The sequence below is a fragment of the Oncorhynchus clarkii genome, chromosome 23, assembly GCF_045791955.1.
Source record: "Oncorhynchus clarkii lewisi isolate Uvic-CL-2024 chromosome 23, UVic_Ocla_1.0, whole genome shotgun sequence".
Classification (NCBI taxonomy): Eukaryota; Metazoa; Chordata; class Actinopteri; order Salmoniformes; family Salmonidae; genus Oncorhynchus; species Oncorhynchus clarkii.
The window spans coordinates 19,392,569-19,415,170 of NC_092169.1; the positions used below are offsets into that span (position 1 = coordinate 19,392,569).

A 22,602-nucleotide genomic window follows, 5' to 3' on the forward strand; every position below is an offset into this window, starting at 1 on the left:
GGGAATAGTAGTTAAACAATCACCATCCTCCTGAGTTCATCCTCCCTTCAAAAATAATATATATACACATGTACGCACATACACAACTGTAAAGCGATCAGCAAGCTGGCAATTAGGCGGCCAGCCAGTGAGTAGCTTATCCCTGCTACGGTATCACTAATGCTAGCATACATCTCTAACAATAAACAAGCCAGCAAACCTAATAGTAGCTAAAATTCCCTGAAGTAATATAAACAACATAGTTAGGCTTGAAACCCAGACAAAAGTCACATAACTATTTAACCAAACCTGACTGGACCTCTATGCTCAAATAAAAGTATACAGCAAAAATGTAACTACCTGGCATAGTGTGACTGTAGCTATAGTTACACCCTTGTAAACTTAGCAAGCTAGTTAAATAGCACAGCCAACATTAGCTATGATCCAACTTTACCGAGCCAGTCATTATCGCGCTAGCCAGTCAATCATATGAGTAATTTCGTTGTTTCTTCATGTTCTAGCAGTTCACTATCCACTGTATCCAAGTTCAAAAGACAGTTCCTCATGATGTAGTAAACGTGAACAAGTCAGGGAGTTCTTTCCTCATGTATGTTTCAGCCGAGTCAAATGTGTGCTCACCATTCTTGGTTTCGATCCACAAAGTTGCCGAGTAGCGCATGCCGTATGCCAAGCCAGCCTGACACAGAAGTCTTTTCAGTGGGGAGAAAGCCATCCTCCTCCTGTGTAGTATGGTAGAGAGATCCGGAAAGATCATGATTCTGGCATCTCCATACTTGAGCTCTCCCTTTGCTCGGGCAGCAGAGAGGATGTGAACAGTGTCCTGGTACCGTAGAAATGTCATGACAAATGCCCTTGGTGCAACCTGGCCTGGCAGCCGCCTGGGCCCTCTCGATTTCCCGTGGGTGCGCAGAAGGGGGTAGATCCAGAATTTTGGGAATCCATTCCAGTAGAAAGGAGATGGCGTCTCTTCCCTCCACGGCCTCTGGGAAACCTTGAAGTCTCAAATTTGAGCGCCTTTGGAAATGTTCATAACAATCAAATTCATCCTCGAGTTTAGAGATGGCGTCTTTCAACTTCTTGTATATTTGGGACCATGTCCTCGCGGACGTCCAGTATGGCACCCTGGTGGTCAGCATGGTCTTTTTCTAACTTTGTCACTCGTCCCTTTGTGACTTTCTGGTCTTCGTGGAGCTTATCCACCAGCACATCAATTTTGCTGAGGCATTCAGAAAGTGTCTCTTGGATCTTTGTTGAACCCTTGTCCATCTCCATTCTGAACCATGCTGGTGATTCTTCTGAGCAAGCATCCACCGAGACCGAAGAAGGGCTGTCACAGGGGGTCATTTTTCCATGCCTCGTCTGAGGCTTTGACATATTGGGCATCTTTTGTTTTGGCGATAAAAGAGATGTTTTAACTTCCAATTCACTATTAACGAACAGGTAAACTGTGTCAAAATGCCTTAAAATGTTTTGAAAGTTTGAGGACGCTACGCAGACGAGTCTTGTTAGAGCTTCACCATTGCCCGAAGTTGTTGCATCTATTTTTGGAATTCACTGCTCGACTGAGGATTGTTACAGATCATTTTATGTGTGGGTTACAGAGATGAGGTTGTCATGATTTTTGTTTATGTTAAACACTAGTATTGCACACAGAATCCATGCAACTTATTATGTAACTCATTTACTGTATGGCTTGTCATAACAAAGGGATTGCATGCTTATTGACTCAAGACGTTTCAGCATTTTATTTTGGAATTAATTAGAACAAAAATTGACATTGTGGTGTATTGTGTGTAGGCCAGTGCCAAAAGAAATCTCAATTTAATCCATTTTAAATTCAGGCTGGAACACAGCAAAATGGAAAAAGTCAAGGGTTGTGAATACTTTCTCAAGGCACTGTATCACAGGAGTGGGAAAAAAAGGTGCTTGTGCACTTTGTGGCACTGACTCGCCCTCGATTGATGTCTCAGCATTGTCTCAATGAAGAGTTCAGCATTCAACTAGCCGCTGGCAGTTACAATCCTGCAAGAGTTAGCAGCCAGCGGACAAGCAATATCCACAGTCATAATACGGATGAAGCCTGAGCTGGAATGTGAAGATAACTGAAGCTGCCTAGCTTTAGAATACCCTGAGTAGATCTAGCTAGCATTGTAGTATTACCACTCTTTACTTTGCCACCAGGTACCGTATATCAACAACTTATGAGTGGGATATGAGTAGGAGTATTGTGAGTGGGTATTGTTTTGAGAGTTCAAAATATAAATATAAACTGCAAAGATGCTACATATACCTGTGTAGTCGCCATAGACCTATATCTCATGTTATGTAACATAATTAATAGGGCAGTACCCTGGGCATAGCATCTTTCCTTGTGTTTGGTTTTACCAGCTTAACCAGCTTAAGTCTGTTGTCAACCAGCTATCTTTAAGAACTATACTCCCTGAGCAAAATTCAGCCCATTGCAAAACCTCTCTTCTTCTCCTTTGTACTGTCCCAAACCTTCCACTAACCTAAGCAAGCTGTATTCCTCGTTAACTCCTTTCCCTTTGCCCGCCCAGTGACTTTCCTCTCTCTGAAATGTCCTTTTTACCCTCTGAGTGTGGCTTGTCCCCTCTCCCCTGGTCCACTGAACTGTGAGCTCTATTCACCCTTTGGTCCTGAATGTAGCGCGTCTCTTGCAGAGGAAGGGGTCAGCAGCAACCCCTGGAGCGGCCCCGTCACCGTGCCCACAGGGAGGGGGCCCCAGGGCAGGGGCCGAGCAGTGAAGGACCCCAGTAGAAACAGGAGAGCTCATCCCAATTGGGCAATTCTGGGTAATTAACCTCAAGACATACAGGATGCACGTGACGAAGTTTGTGTGTAAAGGTGTGTGTGTATTCGTGTGCGTGTGTGAATGCATGTGTGTGTGTGAGTGTGAGAGACAAAGAGAGAGAAAGAGAGACGTAGAAAGAAAGAAAGAGGTGGGTGGGTGGGTGGGTGGGTTAAGATGGCTTATCAGGAGTTAATGAGATATGTTGTGATATTGTGTTTTTGCATTTGTTTGTGGTTGTGGTTGATTTGTAGACTGCTTTGGAATGAAACCGTTCTATCCTTTTTTATAATAGCGTTTTGTAACAAATTTCAATAAGATTATAACACAAAGTTACAGTATGTCGACTTTATTCCATATTATCCACTTTAAGCCGTACACTCCACAGAGCAGAGAAATAGTTTTCTGGGTGTAGCAGGATTGTAGCATCCTCGGAAAATAGTTTTAGAGCAAGCCCTGGAGAGCAGAGAGAGAGGATGGGGAGATGTCATGCTTTACTACCCTGGACCATTTTACATACCCATAGTATTAGAAAGATTACCAGTGTAAATATTTGATGTGGTTTTCTCAATGCCTGTGTGTGGATAAGGCCAGTGGTTTGTGCATGCAAAATATAGGGAGAGTTAGATTCACCTTAAACGTCAATCAGCAATTACCCACCTATTTTTTTAACACATACATGCACGCACACACAGACACGCGCACACACCAAACACCAATACCCACACCCAGTGTCGTGTTTGCTCTCTATGTTGCTGAAGGGGTGATCACATCAGTGAAGCTGAGAGGCTGAATCAGACTGAGCGTTCAGGGGGACCTGGGGGTCATAACTCGCTTCCACTCACTGTATGAAGTGCCAAAACACTGGTTCATTCTCACACTGAGCAATTGGAATACATACAATTTATAAAACCTCATGAAGGCAAATCTGCAACAAATGCATCACATGCTCACAAACAAATGCATCACAATGTACCAGCTGGGGGAGGGGGAATTGTATGTGAATAAGAATGTTGTGCTCTTTAGATCAAAGCATTCCACCTAACTTATTCACTCTCCCACAAACAAACCTCAGTCTAAAACTCAATACCTTAATCAGGGTAATGCAATGAAGTGTTTGGTTGTAAAAAAATAATATATATATATATATATATATATATATATATATATTACAGTTGACTATAGAATACTACAGTACTTACTATAGAATTCTATAATAAACTGTAGTATCCTATAGAATACTATACTATACACTGTTGTATCCCTCGATCATGTGAAGTACTTACTATAGACTGTTGTAGTATACTGTAGAATACTACAGTAAATACTACAGTATTATCAACAAAAAAAAACACTGTAGTAAATACTACAGTAATGTCCACAAAAACACTACATTCTGCAAAAACATGACACTTTTTTAACTAAAGTAAATACTTCAGCATTTAATTTGCATATACACTGCCCATTCCTTCCCCCCAATAATGCATATATTATGTTCACTACAGGTTATATAAAAGAGCAGAATCTCTGAACTATCCATTCAGACCCCAGTCCTACCTACCTACCTACCTACCTACAGGTTATGGAACATTTGCTATTTTAGTATTTCTCCAGTGGGTTTCCTGTAGGACAACTCCTCCACTTCTATGTCAAAGATAATAAAAACAAAAACATTATAGTAAATACTACAGTAATGTCTGCAAAACACTACAGTAAATACTACAGTATACTACAATCCTCAAACACTACATTATTAACTGTAGTATATACTCAAAAACGCTACAATGAATACTATAGTCTTTTTTTCATATGGGATTTGACTAATCTCACTCAGCAGACAATAAATGAACCACAGTCATGAGAGGAGGGAGCATTTCCATAATGATCTACAAAAATAACAAGAGCTATCCAATAAAAACAGTTTCACGCCAGTGTTTGTTGTCTTATACTGGAACACTGTGGGTGTGAAAACAGTGTTGTTGCGTTTGATTTAATGGGATTCAGAGGCAAAACATGTCACACTTTACTAGTTAAATGTAAACAGAGACAGTGATAATATAGCCAGGGATTATAACTGTCTGACAGGGTATTGAAGGTGCAGTAGCCCTGCTAAATGTGCTACAGCCTTATCATTTTGTTTTGATAGGTGTTGGATTCAGCAGGGAGTGTGTGAAGTTATCTCCACTTCTCAGTGGCTTACAGTGGCGCTGTCTTAATAACTCTGCCAAGTGTGTGAGCGAGCGAGAGCCAGGGCCCTCAGGGATGCACATTCAGATTAATTAAAAACTCAAATCCCCAGAATGTTGTTAGTCATTGTTGAAGTTAATATGAATGAGGCTGTGGGCTTCCCGTAAAGAGAGTTTTGGAAATATTAATCACATTATTAAAACATATTTATTGTTTTGGGTAATTTGTCATTTAAAGCATCACATCCTGCTGGGGTTCGCAACAGGGTACATGCACTTTTTGTGTGGACGTTTTGTAGCATATCCTGATGAGGTTGTTGCTTTTTTAACCATGATAAAGGGATATTATATCAGAATGGATGGTAGTCCATCATAGTTAACTTTGATATGATTTTGTAATCCTCATATACAGATCATCTAGGGAAATGCTTGGGAAATCAGACCTGTGTTTCTTTCAACACTATTTTAAATGCCATTCCATTCGTTTGTGTTTTAGACTATCCTTAATAAAGAAAATATTGCTCACCCAGATTCCAGGCTGAGTGTAAATATAGTTATTTGATAGTGTTAATATTTATACTTTTGTAGTGTACATATTGTACTTTGTCAGGGAAATGAAATTCAGCCTATTAACTAGGGGTGTAACGGTTCAACAAACCCACAGTTCGGCGATATTATGGGGTCACGGTTCGGTTCGGGTACAGCTGGAAAATATAATACCATTCACAATGGCATTAATTGCCAACAAGCTCTGTCAACCATAACTAAAAGGTAAGCTATCATGCTTGTAAACAAATTATAGAGTTAAAAAATACATAAATAGATTGCTTTTTATAAATAATGTTTTGTTGTTGCATTTATCTGTCAAATGCTGTTATAGAGGCCATTTCCTTAGTAGGTGTCGTCAGAGGTCACCATGTGGTAGAGGTGTGTGCTCAGAATGCTAGACGAATTTCCCACGGGTAATTACCAGTTTGAGGGCCGTTGAAGTGGATTTTTCCCAGTCATGTGGTCAATTCCCAATTCCTACTTAGTTACGAATGCACCATAACACTGCCTCCTTCAGTGCCAGATGCTCACTTGTGACTCTCATAAAAGGTGCGTGTCTGTAGCATTGTACATATCGTCGGGTAATGTGATGGGGCTTTTACTGTTAAGTAAGCGCATTGAAAACTTTGGCTTTGGTTTGCTTATATACTGTAGATTTGGTAGGCCTACAAGAGGGAAGTTCGTAACGTTGCTCAAGTACTGTTTATGTAACGTTGCTCAGTACAAGAGGTGCTGAAACCACTTATTCTCAACCACCGAGAATGAGTGCATATCCGCAACTATAAACAAAAGGACCGAACCGAGGTCCCTGTATCAAACAGTTCTGTACAAATAGATGTACTGTTGCACCCCTACTATTGGCATAAAATAAAGCCCGGGCCCTAGCTCCAGAGAGAGACTCGGGTCCTGTCTGAATATTCCAAGTGGTTTATACTGGTGGGTTTGTTTGCTGTTAGGCCTTCCACTCCGCTTCCCACTCTTTCATGTACTGTTTATGTCATTGCCGGCCATTTGCGATTGGTACATGAAGACAGAATGAAAGAGCTAAACGGTTCACAGAACCTTCCAAAAAAGCCTGGAGGACTTGGTGGCAAAAAATCAGCCACGCATGCATGATTTTTTGCCTCCCCACAGGTGACTGAAAAAAAAGACAAGAAATAATGAAATAAATGTTCCAGATTTAGAGCATTAAGAAAATTCAGGCTGGGAATGGCGACCAACATTCATTCCTGAGGGGTAAGGGACAGCCTGGTCGCATAGACTACATAGTAAATGTAAATCCAGGACATTCAAATTAGGATGATATGTCACGTTTCGTATGGTATAAGACAGAAGGTTACTTAAGGCAAAAAGGAAAGTACGGTGGTAGGTTAGGGTGGATGGGTATGTGTATAGCATGAACGTTTAGCGACCCAAAGGTTGCGTGTTTGAATCTCATCACGGAGAACTTTTGCATTTTAGCTAATTAGCAACATAGGAATTACTTACTACTTTTTAACTACTTAGCATGTTAGCTAACCCTTCCCCTAACCCTAACCTTAAACCGTTAACCTAACTCCTAACCTTAACCCTAACCCCTAGCTAACGTTTGCCACCTTAGCCACAACAAATTGGATTTCGTAACATATGGTACAAATTGCAATTCGTAACATATCATACGAAATGGATGATGGACATTCACAAATTAATACAGTACATACCCTACGAAGCTTAACACATCATACTAATTGGAGTGTCTCTGATTTACTTTTACTATGTTACATCTACCCCTGAGTCCAGGTTGAAAGGGTAGTGAAGTTATGTTTTTATATGATGGTTTTTCACATAACTACCATTTTAAGGACATGGTCAAGTTTGGTGGAAAACTGCAGGTTTTCACCGGGAACAAGTTGATATTCATTGAGGATATGTACTCTGTGTCCAACATGAATCGGCCAAACACCATAAATCATAAAGGGCTGTACTTAAATATCAGTATAGCATCAGTCTTGAATACTGAATCCAAAAATAGGTTGATCATGGAACACCTATGTCTACAGTCAGTGGTCTATAGGAGCAATGTGACCAAGGTAGGCCTACCAACAGCAGTTCTGTATGCAGACTGTATTTTCAGTCTATTTGAACGCATCAAAGTAAATCTTCATCTGGCGGGGCTGTGGCTGGGCAGGCCTTTAAAGCTTGTACTTCATACATTATTCACAAGAGGGGTGAGGGAGAGTAGAAGGGGCATTGTTTGTGTTTGTGTGTGTGTGTGTGTGTGTGTGTGTGTGTGTGTGTGTGTGTGTGTGTGTGTGTGTGTAGGAGGCTTTGGCCCTGTCCCAGACATTATGGAATAGTAGCTGTGTGAGGCTCCACGGTGAGCCTTATTCCTGAGCTGTGGACTGCCCCGGATGGTCCTGCCTGCTTGCCTGTGGAGCTCTTCTATTTAAATCATTGATGACGACGGGCACGCACACTACCTCAATAGACTGCCAGCCCTGGCTTCCCATCGCTGCATCGCTGTGCCTTTCTGCTGACTGAATGATAGACAAAGCAATATCCCCCAAATGGCTCCCAGTGGGCAGTGATTGCGGCGTGTCTGGCGCGACAGCTGCAGTTTGGCAAGGCACCACAGTGATATTTGTGCTGCTACAACTCTCATGCAGATCTATTAACTTTCAAGCACCTCGTCAGAAAAGTGACCTGTTGAGAAGGCAGTGAATGAGAATGGAGAGAAGTGGCCATCTGCCTACTTGTGCGTTTGTTATTCATTCTTACATGGGAGTGACTCATTTTGAAGTGACCTGTATAGCAGGGAAATACAGGCTGGCAAGTTGGAGTCGGATTTGCTCTGGCGCTTTGGGAAATATGTGTGGGCTGCATGCTTAACTTTTAGATTTACATGTAAAGTACTGGTGCTAGGTCTTAACTGGGGAAGTCAAGTTTGAAATGTACTTGTCACAAATGCGCTTAGGACTTTGGTACCAAAGAATCCAATTCCATTACATGTGGAAATTTGTTTAATATATTTCTACAGTATACACTCACTTTGAGATTGTTAGTCTTTTTGTATGGAATTAATTCACATCAACAGCTGATGCATAATCAGATTAATTCATTTATTAAAATATCCTGTTGTGTAAGAACATCCATAATGTTATTTTATGACCTAAATATAGTTATTCGATAACTGAACTGGTCTCCCTATATATGCATATATGAAATTCATATGATTATGAGTTAAATGTGTCCCTGGCAGCCATGATATTCAGGCTCAATAACAGTTGGAGTTGACCAACTGATGCAATGGCATCTCCAATGATGATTTGAATGTGTTTACCGGAGAGGAGACAAGCATTTTCACCCCTGCAGAAGCACACTATCCCAGACTACCCCATACACATTCAACCAACGATAAGGTGAAAGAAATAGGGAGGGATATTTTTCAACCCAGCGTTAGGACTTCATTTCAATAAAGGTAAACGGGGGGAAGGTAACACATGGGATTTGTTTGCAAATACAATTCCATTTAATTGACTTATGAGGCATTTTCTCTTTGCTTCTCTGCCATGCACTCAACTTTCAATCTAAGCAATAAATCACTCAAAAGCCACATTTGATTTAGCACTATGCCCTGTGACAAATTGAGTTGTATTCACAAAGCTCCAATAGCTTCTCGTGTGACAGTGCTTAGGGGCATATAGGTTGGTTGAGTTAATTGGAGAAGTCCGGCGTGAAGAGCAACAGCAGGGTCTGTTGTCTGAATGTGTCAGCGGGAATGAGAGAGAGACAGGGCGAGTTTTATTGGAGGGAAATCAGAGCATGCACCTGTTCCTGCACTCAGCTCTCAGACAATCCTGCTGGATGATGTTGGTCATCTGTCTGAGGAACCATCTGGTGGTAGATTAACTTGTTGGTAACCTATCTCAGTTGGTAGCACATGGTACTTGTAACATCAGGGTAGTGGGTTCGATTCCCGGGACCACCCAAATGTAAAATATATGCCCGCATGACTGTAAGTCGCTTTAGATAAAAGTGTCTGCTAAATGGCATATATTATATATATTAGCTACACATACCAACATAACTGCTTAAATTTGCCCTGTGAAATCTCCCGGTTTAGAAACCCTGTGTGTTATATTGGAAGATGAAATGTGGTATCAAGGACTTCAAAAGTATGCACCATAAAATCTAGACATTCTACACTTGTGCACACACACCAATTGCCTTTTACTTCAAAATGTCACTTACTGCAGTAATTTCGCAGAGTTGCCTGAGATGCTTTCTCTGTAAGGTAAATACAGTATCTATTATACATAAAATGTTGCTATATAAGTGATAGGTAATATGGCTTTGAGCAGGGATGGGCAAACATTTTGGCTTGATTTGTTAATCAAAAAAATAATAATCTGCCCAGAAAATGGCAGTTATTTGAACATAGACGCTGTAGGTCCATTAGAATTTCTTCACACTTTATATCAAGGTTTGGGTGTTCAAGTGTGGCCTGGAGTGGTTTTTAAACCCAAAATAAGATTATTTTGTGGCCAACCCTAATTTTGTAAGAAAAAGAGGAGAGACAGGGTATGCACTGTTTAAATGCAGCGTGTACAAGAGTGAGGAAGGAGGCAAGGCTCTGTGAACAACCCTGATATGTCTGCACTTGCGTTTCAGTACAGCGAGCAGCAAACAATCAAACAAAGCTTGGGATCGAAGCACAGCAGCGCTAGCCTAGCGGAACTGACAGACTGAGTACATAATCCTCCAGCAGCACAGCGTAGAGCGAGGGCAGCACGGTGTCCAGGCAGGCAGGCAGTCGACAGGTCAACAGGCATCACGCAGCTGCAGACACCAAATGAAGGGAGTAAATGCATAGGTACTCCTCTTGCCCCAGAGAGCCTTCTCTCCATTATGACTGTTACGATTGGTCCTGACGCGAAAACATCCAATTAGATTTACTTTGGGGAGCTTTGATGTGATGTCAGAAGTGTTAGTATTATTTTGGGGTAAAGAATAAATTGATATTAGATGCGGGCATTTTAGGAATACATTAAAATGTAATGGAAGTTATGTAAAGAGATTATTTTAAAAGTATCACACTGTGAATCAGTCGGATTAAATGCTGACAATGTGTCCACTGAAAGCCATTGGCTTTTAATTATTAACAGGTTCTCAGATAGGAGTTAAAGGAATAGACATGCATCCTTCCACTGTAGTATGACCAAAACAAACAATCCCCCACACATACACACACACACACACACACTCTCTCTCTCTCCTTCTCACTATCTTTCCTTCTCTCTCTCTCTCTCTCTCTCTCTCCTTCTCTCTCTCTTTCCTTCTCTCTCTCTCTCTCTCTCTCTCTCTCTCTCCTTCTCTCTCTCTTTCCTTCTCTCTCTCTCTCTCCTTCTCTAGGGGAAATTCCTTTAGGAAACATGTCGTCCTAAAGCTGGTCTTTACTTTAACATCAGATGAGTCAAGTTCTCTCTCTCTTCCACTACTCTCTCCAGCCCCATGTAGAACGGCAAATAAAGTTACCTTTGAACTGTATTTATTTATGAGGAACATGAATTTTTTCACATGTTTCTAACATGCAGGTTATTCCGACATTGTTTGGTAGTTCAGGTACTTCTGTATATTTGTTGTAACTACACTGTAGGATTGCATTACCCTCTGAGATACAGTACCATAGAGGGTTATGGGTTATGAAGGATGTCGCGTACGCATACGTTATCATTTGGAACATGTCGTTTCGGGGAAGTGGTCGGCGTGCCTATAACCTTGTGATAACTGATAGTTGGGAGAATGATTAATAGCATATCATTACCTAAAGACAGATATTTCCTATTTATTAAAACTTTTCCCTACATTACTCCCAGATAGTGGTCTGGGTCATCAATCATTCATAAAGTCTACTGTAAGACCATGCCAGAATTTCCATTTGATCTTATAGTATGTTTTCCTTCCCTTTATGGTCTGAAAGACAAATGTCATGGTCATTAAGGTCTCAGTAGTTATAGCTGTTTTTCCTGTGGTGGAGAGGAGAAATGATGAATGCATAGTGGGGAAATGTTTGAGGCTGACAGCCACACCGAGTCTTACTTTTAGGACCTCTTGGTTTTTGGCCACAGTAGTGGACGAGAAGCAAGTCAGTGAACGTTTAGCTTAGGGGTGGGTCTGTATTCTATCAGAATTATCTTAGGAGGTATATGTTTAGAAGTACAATACAGTGCCTTGCGAAAGTATTCGGCCCCCTTGAACTTTGCAACCTTTTGCCACATTTCAGGCTTCAAACATAAAGATATAAAACTGTATTTTTTTGTGAAGAATCAACAACAAGTGGGACACAATCATGAAGTGGAACGACATTTATTGGATATTTCAAACTTTTTTAACAAATCAAAAACTGAAAAATTGGGCGTGCAAAATTATTCAGCCCCTTTACTTTCAGTGCAGCAAACTCTCTCCAGAAGTTCAGTGAGGATCTCTGAATGATCCAATGTTGACCTAAATGACTAATGATGATAAATACAATCCACCTGTGTGTAATCAAGTCTCCGTATAAATGCACCTGCACTGTGATAGTCTCAGAGGTCCGTTAAAAGCGCAGAGAGCATCATGAAGAACAAGGAACACACCAGGCAGGTCCGAGATACTGTTGTGAAGAAGTTTAAAGCCGGATTTGGATACAAAAAGATTTCCCAAGCTTTAAACATCCCAAGGAGCACTGTGCAAGCGATAATATTGAAATGGAAGGAGTATCAGACCACTGCAAATCTACCAAGACCTGGCCGTCCCTCTAAACTTTCAGCTCATACAAGGAGAAGACTGATCAGAGATGCAGCCAAGAGGCCCATGATCACTCTGGATGAACTGCAGAGATCTACAGCTGAGGTGGGAGACTCTGTCCATAGGACAACAATCAGTCGTATATTGCACAAATCTGGCCTTTATGGAAGAGTGGCAAGAAGAAAGACATTTCTTAAAGATATCCATAAAAAGTGTTGTTTAAAGTTTGCCACAAGCCACCTGGGAGACACACCAAACATGTGGAAGAAGGTGCTCTGGTCAGATGAAACCAAAATTGAACTTTTTGGCAACAATGCAAAATGTTATGTTTGGCGTAAAAGCAACACAGCTGAACACACCATCCCCACTGTCAAACATGGTGGTGGCAGCATCATGGTTTGGGCCTGCTTTTCTTCAGCAGGGACAGGGAAGATGGTTAAAATTGATGGGAAGATGGATGGAGCCAAATACAGGACCATTCTGGAAGAAAACCTGATGGAGTCTGCAAAAGACCTGAGACTGGGACGGAGATTTGTCTTCCAACAAGACAATGATCCAAAACATAAAGCAAAATCTACAATGGAATGGTTCAAAAATAAACATATCCAGGTGTTAGAATGGCCAAGTCAAAGTCCAGACCTGAATCCAATCGAGAATCTGTGGAAAGAACTGAAAACTGCTGTTCACAAATGCTCTCCATCCAACCTCACTGAGCTCGAGCTGTTTTGCAAGGAGGAATGGGAAAAAATGTCAGTCTCTCGATGTGCAAAACTGATAGAGACATACCCCAAGCGACTTACAGCTGTAATCGCAGCAAAAGGTGGCGCTACAAAGTATTAACTGAAGGGGGCTGAATAATTTTGCACGCCCAATTTTTCAGTTTTTGATTTGTTAAAAAAGTTTGAAATATCCAATAAATGTCGTTCCACTTCATGATTGTGTCCCACTTGTTGTTGACTCTTCACAAAAAAATACAGTTTTATATCTTTATGTTTGAAGCCTGAAATGTGGCAAAAGGTCGCAAAGTTCAAGGGGGCCGAACACTTTCGCAAGGCACTGTATGTGTAATAATAATTTTTGTAAAGAATTGTTTTACCCACATTTTCTCCCCAATTTCAATATTGTCTCATTGCTGCAACTCCTCAACAGACTTGGGAGGTGAAGGTCAAGTCATGCGTCCTCCAAAACATGACCCGCTAAACCACGCTTCTTAACACCCACCCACACCAATGTGTCGGAGGAAACACTGTTCAACTGACGACTGAGGTCAGCCTGCAGGCCCGCCACAAGGAGTCGCTAGAGCGCTAGAGCGCATATAAAGCCCCCCTAACCCGGACGACGCTGGGGTGGTATACAGAAGATAGCCCTATTTGGTAAAAGACCAAGTCCATATTATTGCAATAACAGCTCAAATAGGCAAAGTACATCATTACTTTAAGACATAATGGTCAGTCAATCTGGAAAATGTGAAGAACTTTGAAAGTTTCTTCAAGTGCAGTCGCAAAAAACATCAATGATGAAACTGGCTCTCATGAGGACAGCCACAGGAAAGGAAGACCCAGAGTTACTTCTTCTGCAGAGGATAAGTTCATTAGAGTTAACTGCACCTCAGATTGCAGCCCAAATAAATGCTTCACAGAGTTCAAGTAACAGACACATCTCAACATCAACTGTTCAGAGGAGACTGCATGAATCCAGCCTTCATGGTCGAATTTCTGTAAAAAAACACTACTAAAGGACACCAATCAGAAGAAGTTTCTTGGGCCAAGAAACACGAGCAATGGACATTAGACCGGTGGAAATCTGTCCTTTTTTGTTCCAACCACTGTGTCATTGTGAGAAGCGGAGTAGGTGAACGGATGATCTTTGCATGTGTGGTTCCCACCGTGACGAATGGAGGAGGAGGCGTGATGGTATGGGGTACTTTTCTGGTGACACTGTCTGTGATTTATTTAGAACTTGAGGCACACTTAACCGGCATGGCTATCACAGCATTCTGCAGCAATACGCCATCCCATCTGGTTTGCACTTAGTGGGACTATCATTTGTTTTTCAACAGGACAATGACACAACACACCTCCAGGCTGTGTAAGGGCTATTTGACCAAGAAGGATAGGGATGGAGTGCTGCATCAGATGGCCTGGCCTCTACAATCACCCGACCTCAACCCAATTGAGATGGTTTGGGGTAAGTTGGACCGTAGGGAAGGAAAAGCAGCCAACAAGCTCAGCAAATGTGGGAACTCCTTCAAGACTGTTGGAAAAGCATTACAGGTGAAGCTGGTTGAGAGAATACCACCTGTGTGCAAAGCTGTCATCAAGGCAAAGGGTGGAATCTAAAATCTAAAATATATTTGGATTTGTTTAACACTTTTTTGGTTACTACATGATTCCATATGTGTTATTTCATAGTTGTTATGTCTTCCCTATTATTCTACAATGCAGAAAATATTAAAGATAAAGAAAAACCCTTGAAGGAGTAGGTGTGTCCCAACTTTTGACTGGTACTGTAAGTATTCAGACCCTTTACTCAGTACTTTGTTGAAGCACCTTTGGCAGCGATTACAGCATTTAGTCTTCTTAGGTATGACGCTACAAGCTTGGCACACCTGTATTTGGGGAGTTTCTCCCATTCTTATCTGCAGATCATCTCAAACTCAGTCAGGTTGGATGCTATTTTCAGGTTTTTCCAGAGATGTTCGATCGCGTTCAAAACCGGGCTGTGGCTGGGCCATTCAAGGACATTCAGAGACTTCTCCCGAAGCCACTCCTGCGTTGTCTTGGCTGTGTGCTTAGGGTCGTTGTCCTGTTGGAAGTTGATCCTTCGCCCTAGTCTGAGGTCCTGAGCACTCTGGAGCAGGTTTTGATCAAGGACCTCTCTGTATTCTGCTCTGTTCATCTTTGATTCGATCATAACTAGTCTCCCAGTCCCTGCCTCTGAAAAACATCCCCACAGCATGATGCTGCCACCACCATGATTCACCGTAGGGATGGTGGCAGGTTTCCTCCAGACGTGTCGCTTGGCATTCAAGCCAAGGAGTTCAATCTTGGTTTCATCAGACCAAGGAAGTTTCCCCCATATCCACAGAGGAACTATAGAGCTCTGTCAGAGTGTCCATCAGGTCCTTTGCACAAAACATTTTTAACAAATGTTTTCGCTTTGTCGTTATGGGGTGTTGTGTGTAGATTTCTGAGAATTTGTATTCATTTAATAAATTGTAGAATACGGCAGTAATGTAACAAAATGTGGAAAAAGTCAAGGGGTCAGAATACTTTCCGATAGAACTGTATATGCCAAGTGGAGCAGTTGGATTTGGTTAATAAGCTTGGCAGAGACTATCTCTCAGATTTGTATGCCTCAGAGGTATTTGTAAAGTTTTCTCAAAGATTCTTACATCACTCCATCTCTCTCATTCATATACACAGAGCAATATTTAAATAAAAATGGGCATGCACATACATATTCAGAGGAATATGTACATAACCCCCCCCCCCCCCTCCCCTCCTCCTCTCTCTCTCCCTCTCCCATCTCTCCCAGACACACACACCCACAAATGTCTCTTCCACTCTCTTACACACCGGGCCAGATGCAGACATAGATTTTTCAGAGTGCTCCCTGAGTTGTCAAGGCGATAGAGAAGTGCTTTTGGCAGGGAGAAGTTATGTATGTAATTAAAAAGACTGCCCTGTAAAGGAGGGTTCTGAGAATTGGAGGAGGGATAATACTTTTTCCAGCATGGGAAACTGATGGATTTAATATCACGGCTGGTAGAGATCAGCCCACTGGCAATAAGAACGTATATGCATTTATAAGAGCTGGCTGATAATAATTGAGCGTCGTCTCTCTGAAGACGGAGTGCTTTTGGTCCTGGTGCTGGTGTGTATGTAGCAGGAAGATGAAGACTCCTAAGCCCTGGAAGCATTCATCCCTGTGCCTCTAAGCCCCAGCATTCATCCAGCAGTGTTTAAACCACAGCAGGCCAAGCCTTCACTATTCACTATGGGGGCTTAGCCCAGGAAGTCCCATCCATCTAGCACAGGGCTGAGTAGGGCTCCCATGCCAATGATGAAGTGACATGGCTACAGGTGCTAGCAGGCACATGTACGCTTGAACAGGAGAGGATGCATGGACTGTATACAGTAGGTAGACACATTCTAGATTGATACACACTTGAACAGGCAGGCATGTCTGAACACACATATGCACTTTGATACGTGAAAACACATACTGTGCAATCACATGTAACCACTGTCAGAATACCTATGAGGTTGGCAATACATCTGTCTAGGCTATGTGAGGATTTTGCTTCACTCTTAGATCATGCCTCCTGTGACCCAGTTGAACAATTTGATTCTTTCCCACTAATCATGTGTCTTTTATATTGGTTGAGATTTTTTTTTTTTACTGCCAATGAGGCGAATTGAAAGCCTAGCCCCCAAGGGTGCATTACTAAGCTGCTGGCGATGGTAAAACAGAAAATGTACATTTTCATAGGTTATTAAGCATTGATTTCCCTTGAATTAAGATGTGTTGTAAAACTAAGCGGCATGAATGTTAAATGTGTCCTGTAATGCTGTTATCAGCTTAGTGGACAGGCCTAATGGCAGCATTATTTATGTGCACACAAACGTACTGTACGTACATCCTTATGTTGTGTCCACCCTACACCCCAGAATCATAGTATGCTTTTTGACACTGGCATGTTTTATTTAATTAGGCAAGTCATTAAGAACAAATTCTTATTTACAACAACAACCTACCCCAGCCAAACCCAGATGATGCTGTGCCAATTGTGCAGATGATGCTGCGCCAATATCCCGATGGGATTCCCAATCACAGCCTGGATTCGAACCAGGGACTGTAGTGAAACTTCTAACACTGAGATGTAGTGCATTAGACCACTGCGCCACTCGGGAGCTGACACAAATGATGACGCATTCTCTTACACATACATTTTCTCTCCCTTTTTTTTTACACACACACACACAAACAAATAATCAGTACATGAGTTCCCCAATTAGCCACCCTTCATTTTTCCACGCAGTCAGATAAAACGGAACTGAGAGGAGTCAAATATCCTTAGGTCCAAAATATTTAACATATCCACTTAGGAAGGCAGAGAGAAATGAGTTGGAAATTAAACAGAAATATTTCCATTAGGAAAACACTGTTGCACCTGGAGCTATCGCAGTACTTTAGCAAAGAGGACTGGACTCTCAAGGTCAGAACATGCCTAACACGTTAGTCATCCAATAGCATGTGAAATGCCCTAGTCACTTTCACCCGCGGATAAACACATCCATGGTAAACACATCCAATTGCATGTGAGAGACACTACAGTAGTTGGATCTTAATTTGACCCGTATTGTCCTGGCAAAATAATCGTGCAGCAACAGGATATGAACGTTTAGTCCATAATGTTGCTTGATCGGTGGTTAGGCTATAAGCAGTCCAAAATTAGACTACATGAAAAGTGCAATACTGTTAATATAACCGTGTGTTAGTGTGGGTTTTCAGTGAATTTATGTAAATCACAAAGCTCATTTGCATTTCTTGCAGTGAAGGAAAATTCTCAGCAACAAAAACGTGATCACATTAAGATCCTACATCTGTACGTGAAATCATGTATGTGAAACACAAAGGACAGATCAATGTGAAATTAACATAATCTTTCTGATGACTACCGTTGCTTCAGTTCTGTGCCCGTTGATGTTGCTGGATGTGAAAGTCTGTGTTGTGTAAAAGTGTTGTTACCTAACAACACGGATTCACATCTTAAAGTGGCAATCAGCAGTAGAAACAATAACAAAGTGTCCTTCTCGCCCCTGTTTCCGTAAAAAGATGAGCGATGGTGCGGGAGAAATTTAACTAGTGTCAAATTCATAGACAGAGCTAAGGATGCAAGGACTGATCATGCATGTTATCAAAATTATAGTTTTGAGGCTATATGGTGTTTGTCTACATTTATGTTGTTTACAAACATTTGTGTTAAACAAGCGTATAGGGTTCTGATTGGGTACGACAGTTAAACTAAATTCATTAGGAATTTATAAGTTATATTCTTCAAAAATCAATGGGTTCATATCATTCATGTAGAAGTCCAGAAATGGATGTAGCAACTGCTGATTGCCCTTTTAAGAGTGTTATTGTCTTAGAGCAAAACGGATTACACTGAAAGAGGAAAGGGTCGAATAAGTAATGTAGCAACTATTGCAAATTACAAAGAAATAGTAGGATAGGTGTGCTCTAATACCATCTGCACCATTGAAAGGATTTTGAGATGAAAAGGCTGATTAAATAGTAACATCACTTCCTGGAATTCTCCATGATCTAGAGTAGTTGTTTCAAATCAGGGGTACAAGAACCCCTCTGGGTTTTTTGCCTATCCACAGGGGGTACTTGAAAAGACTCATGAGACCATAGGTCTACTGGTAAAATGCACATGAGGGAGTACTTCAGGTGTACTCCGGGCATAGAAAAAATTCAGTTGGTGGTACAGTAACCGAAAAATGTGTGTGTGTGTGTGTGTGTGTGTGTGTGTGTGTGTGTGTGTGTGTGTGTGTGTGTGTGTGTGAGAGAGAGAAGAGGTACACACATGCATGTGCACACACACATACACACAGTACACAGCACAACACAGCTGAGATACCAATTTATACTCTGTTTTTTTATAGCATTTCCCTAGTAAATATGTTCCCTGATACGCCACTACAATATTAACATCAGTAAATAATACATGTCATTCTCTTAGATATGCCCCAGGTTAATAGACAGCTGATGGTTGTCTAACAATATCAGTGTCAGAGAATTTTTGTTTTTACATGAAGTTAGAGAGGGGATTCAGCTGTTTAAGGCCAATGAATGAATTATATTGTGTGCTAATATTGCAGTTGTGTGTGGTTGCTTTGCATTTAATTAATGCACAAGGGCTTTACATATTTATGTCTATGGACTAATAATGCGTTGGCAATGTTTAAAAGTGAATAATTCACTCACTGTTCCATTATTGTCATTTTCAATTGAATTAATAAAGCAGTGCTTGCTCAAATAAAGTAATATTCTAATAATAATGTAGAGCCAATCTAAAAGATGAAAGTAGGATGCACAATGAACCATGATGGAGAAAGACCTGTTATTTCACTTAATATAGATGTATGTCTTAATAACATTCCACACATATTAGTATGCTCTGCTTTACTATACATTTACATCATATTCTACTTTTCAGGAATCTCCACTTATCCACAAATATAGCAAACCGATACAACTCTAATGTGCGTATGAATGTAAATGTATTTTGTCAACAACAAAAAATGTGTATGTGTGTGCGCTTCGCGTGCATTCATGGGTGTTTGTGTGTGCGTGTGCACACAGATGGATGTATTTACTCTCCCCTCCTGGTTGTGTTCAATGTCCACCCCTACCAACACTTGCCCATCTCCCACCTGCCAGTGCTGATGAATGGCCTAGTCCATTTCACCCCAGCTCACCTGTAAGTGTTTCTAGAAAGAGAGGGACCCATTCTTACCCATCACACAGATGCTCACATGCATCAATAGCTCAGCAGGCGCTTGCCCTGCATGGGAACCCTACAGAGCTGAACTTTCAGTCTCCATCACAGCTGTCTATATGTCTATCTGTCTTTCCAGGAAAACTCAAATCCGCAGAGCAAGGAGACTATATATTATGTTTCACAGCCGGAGGTTATATGAGAAAGTTAGTATCTGGAAAAATATTTTATTTTTTACCCCTTTTTTGTGGTATCCAATTGGTAGTTACAGTCTGGTCCCATCGCTGCAACTCCCGTACAGACTCGGGAGAGGCGAAGGTTGAGAGCCGTGCGTACTCTGAAACACAACCCAGCCAAGCTGCACTGCTTCTTGACACAATGCCCGCTAAACCAGGAAGCCAACCTCATCAATGTGTTAGAGGAAACACCGTACACCTGGCAACCATGTCAGCATGCATTGTGCCCAGCCTGCCACAGGAGTCACTATAGTGCACAATGGGACAAGAACATCCCTGTCGGCCAAACCCTCCCCTAACCCAGATGACGCTGGGCCAAATGTGCACCCAACTTGGGTCTCACGGTCACGGCCGGCTGCAACAGAGCCTGGACTCAAACCAGGATCTCTAATGGCACAGCTAGCACTGCGATGCAGTGCCTTAGACCACAACGCAGTGCCTTAGTCCACTGCGCCACTCGGGAGGCCCTATGGAAAACAAGGGAAGGGACAGTTTAATAGATGTCCAAAGGCCAATTATTATTTAAGTGCTTCTCAGCACTGGAGAAGTGAAGAGATGAGTCACAAATGGAAGCATATTTCTTATCACTCAACATTCATTTGAGATGTGATGTCCAGCAATCTCCACCAATATTGTATCCTTAATAACAGCGGTGAGAATGTAGCCTATTAAATGGCATAACAAGCACAGCAGTATGTTGTTCTGAGTTTTCCTTGACCACATGACATTACCTGTAAAACCTCTGGGCCCTACTGTGGACCAATGCTGTGGTTCACATGCACACCCATCCATGGAGCTCTTATCCTTCATCATAACAGCAGCATGTTGGGGGTGAGAACACCTTCCCTCAGGGTGAGGAATGTGGAACATCTGGACTGTGTCTCGGTGACAGTCCACACCGATCTTCTCTCACCTCCCTCTGGGTTCACAGGGATCACGCCAGGTTAACACAATGGGAGTCATTTCCCGAGCTCCTCCATCATAGCGAATCCACAGGTTCCGTCGGGAGACAGGACAGTGTTATTTTATTAGTGTCAGAGATGGAGCCCTGTTATGGGGTGTGATGGATGGACCTGGGCTTTTTACTGACTGAGATGTTCTGTGTGTATGTTCACAATTTAAACAGATAAGAATCTATATTGTAAAACAAAATGGTTTTACCTTCACGGTGAAGTCTGTGCAACGTCAGCCACTACTTCAGGACATCAGTGTTCATAACACTAAGTCTGCTAATGCATAAAAGCTATTGCTCACATCAAATCAAATTGTATTTGTCACATGCACCAAATACAACAGGTGTCATTAACCAACAATGCTTTAAGAAGTTTTTTTTTTAAACAAACAAAAAAAGTGTTAAGTAAAATATACAGAAGTAAAAAATAGAAAATACTGCAGAAAATAAAAGTAACAAATAAAATTAAACAGCAGCAGTAAAATAACAAGTGTGGCTATATGCAGGGGGTACCGTTACAGAGTCAATGTACGGGGGCACCAGTTAGTCGAGGTAATTGAGGTAATATGTACATGTAGGTAGAGTTAAAGGGACTATGCATAGATTATAAACTGCGTAAAAGAGGGGTCTGGGTAGCCCTTTGATTAGCTGTACAGGAGTCTTATGGCTTGGGGGTAGAAGCTGTTAAGAAGCCTTTTAGACCTAGACTTGGCGCTCTAGTATCACTTTCCATGCGGTAGCAGAGAGAACAGTCTATGACTAGGGTTGCTGGATTCTTTGGCAATTTTTAGGGTCTTTCTCTGACACCGCCTGGTATAGACATCCTGGATGGCAGGAAGCGTGCCTTGCGGTCGGAGGCCGAGCAGTTGCCTTACCAGGCAGTGATGCAACCATGCTCTCGATATTGCGGCTGTAGAACCTTTTGACGATCTGAGGACCATGCCAAATCTTTTCAGTCTCCTGAATAGGCTTTGTTGCGCCCTCTTCACAACTGTCTTAGTGTGTTTGGACCATGATAGTTTGTTGGTGATGTGGACACCAAGGAACTTGAATCATGGGGGATGCTCAGTCCTCCTTTTCCTGTAGTCCACAATCATCTTGTTTGTCTTGATCACATTGAGGGAGAGGTTGTTGTCCTGGCACCACCCGGCCAAGTCTCTGACCTCCTCCCTATAGGCTGTCTCATCATTGTCGGTGATCAGGCCTACCACTGTTGTGTCATCGGCAAACTTGATGATGGTTTTGGAGTCGTGGTGGTCTGGTTGAAACATGTTGGTATTATAGACTGAGTCAGGGACTGGTTGAAAATGTCAGTGAAGACACCGGCCAGTTGGTAAGTACACGTCCTGGTAATCCATCTGGCCCTGTGGCCTTGTGAATGTTTACCTGTTTAAAGGTCTTACTCATATTGGCTACGGAGAGCATGATCACACATTCGTCCAGAACAGCTGGTGCTCTCATGCATGTTTCAGTGTTACTTGCCTCGAAGCGAGCATAGAAGTGATTTAGCTTGTCTGGTAGGTTCATGTCACTGGGCAGCTTGCGGCTGTGCTTCCCTTTGTAGTCTGTAATTGTTTGCAAGCCCTGCCACATCC

The 22,602-nt window shown here is 41.9% G+C and overlaps 1 protein-coding gene across 3 annotated transcripts in view; it reads left to right on the top strand.

Annotated features, from left to right (window-relative positions):
• The window catches only part of LOC139381159 (GDNF family receptor alpha-1-like), a 124,753-nt gene that overhangs the window by 43,519 nt on the left and 58,632 nt on the right, over positions 1–22,602 (top strand). The window contains exon 4 of one of the 3 annotated variants that reach the window (XM_071124518.1): positions 2,682–2,813. The exons of the other annotated variants lie outside the window; for them this stretch is intronic. Within the exon in view, the coding sequence (XP_070980619.1) occupies positions 2,682–2,813 (132 nt within the window). The remainder of the gene's footprint in view (positions 1–2,681; positions 2,814–22,602) is intronic. 3 annotated transcript variants of the gene reach the window in all.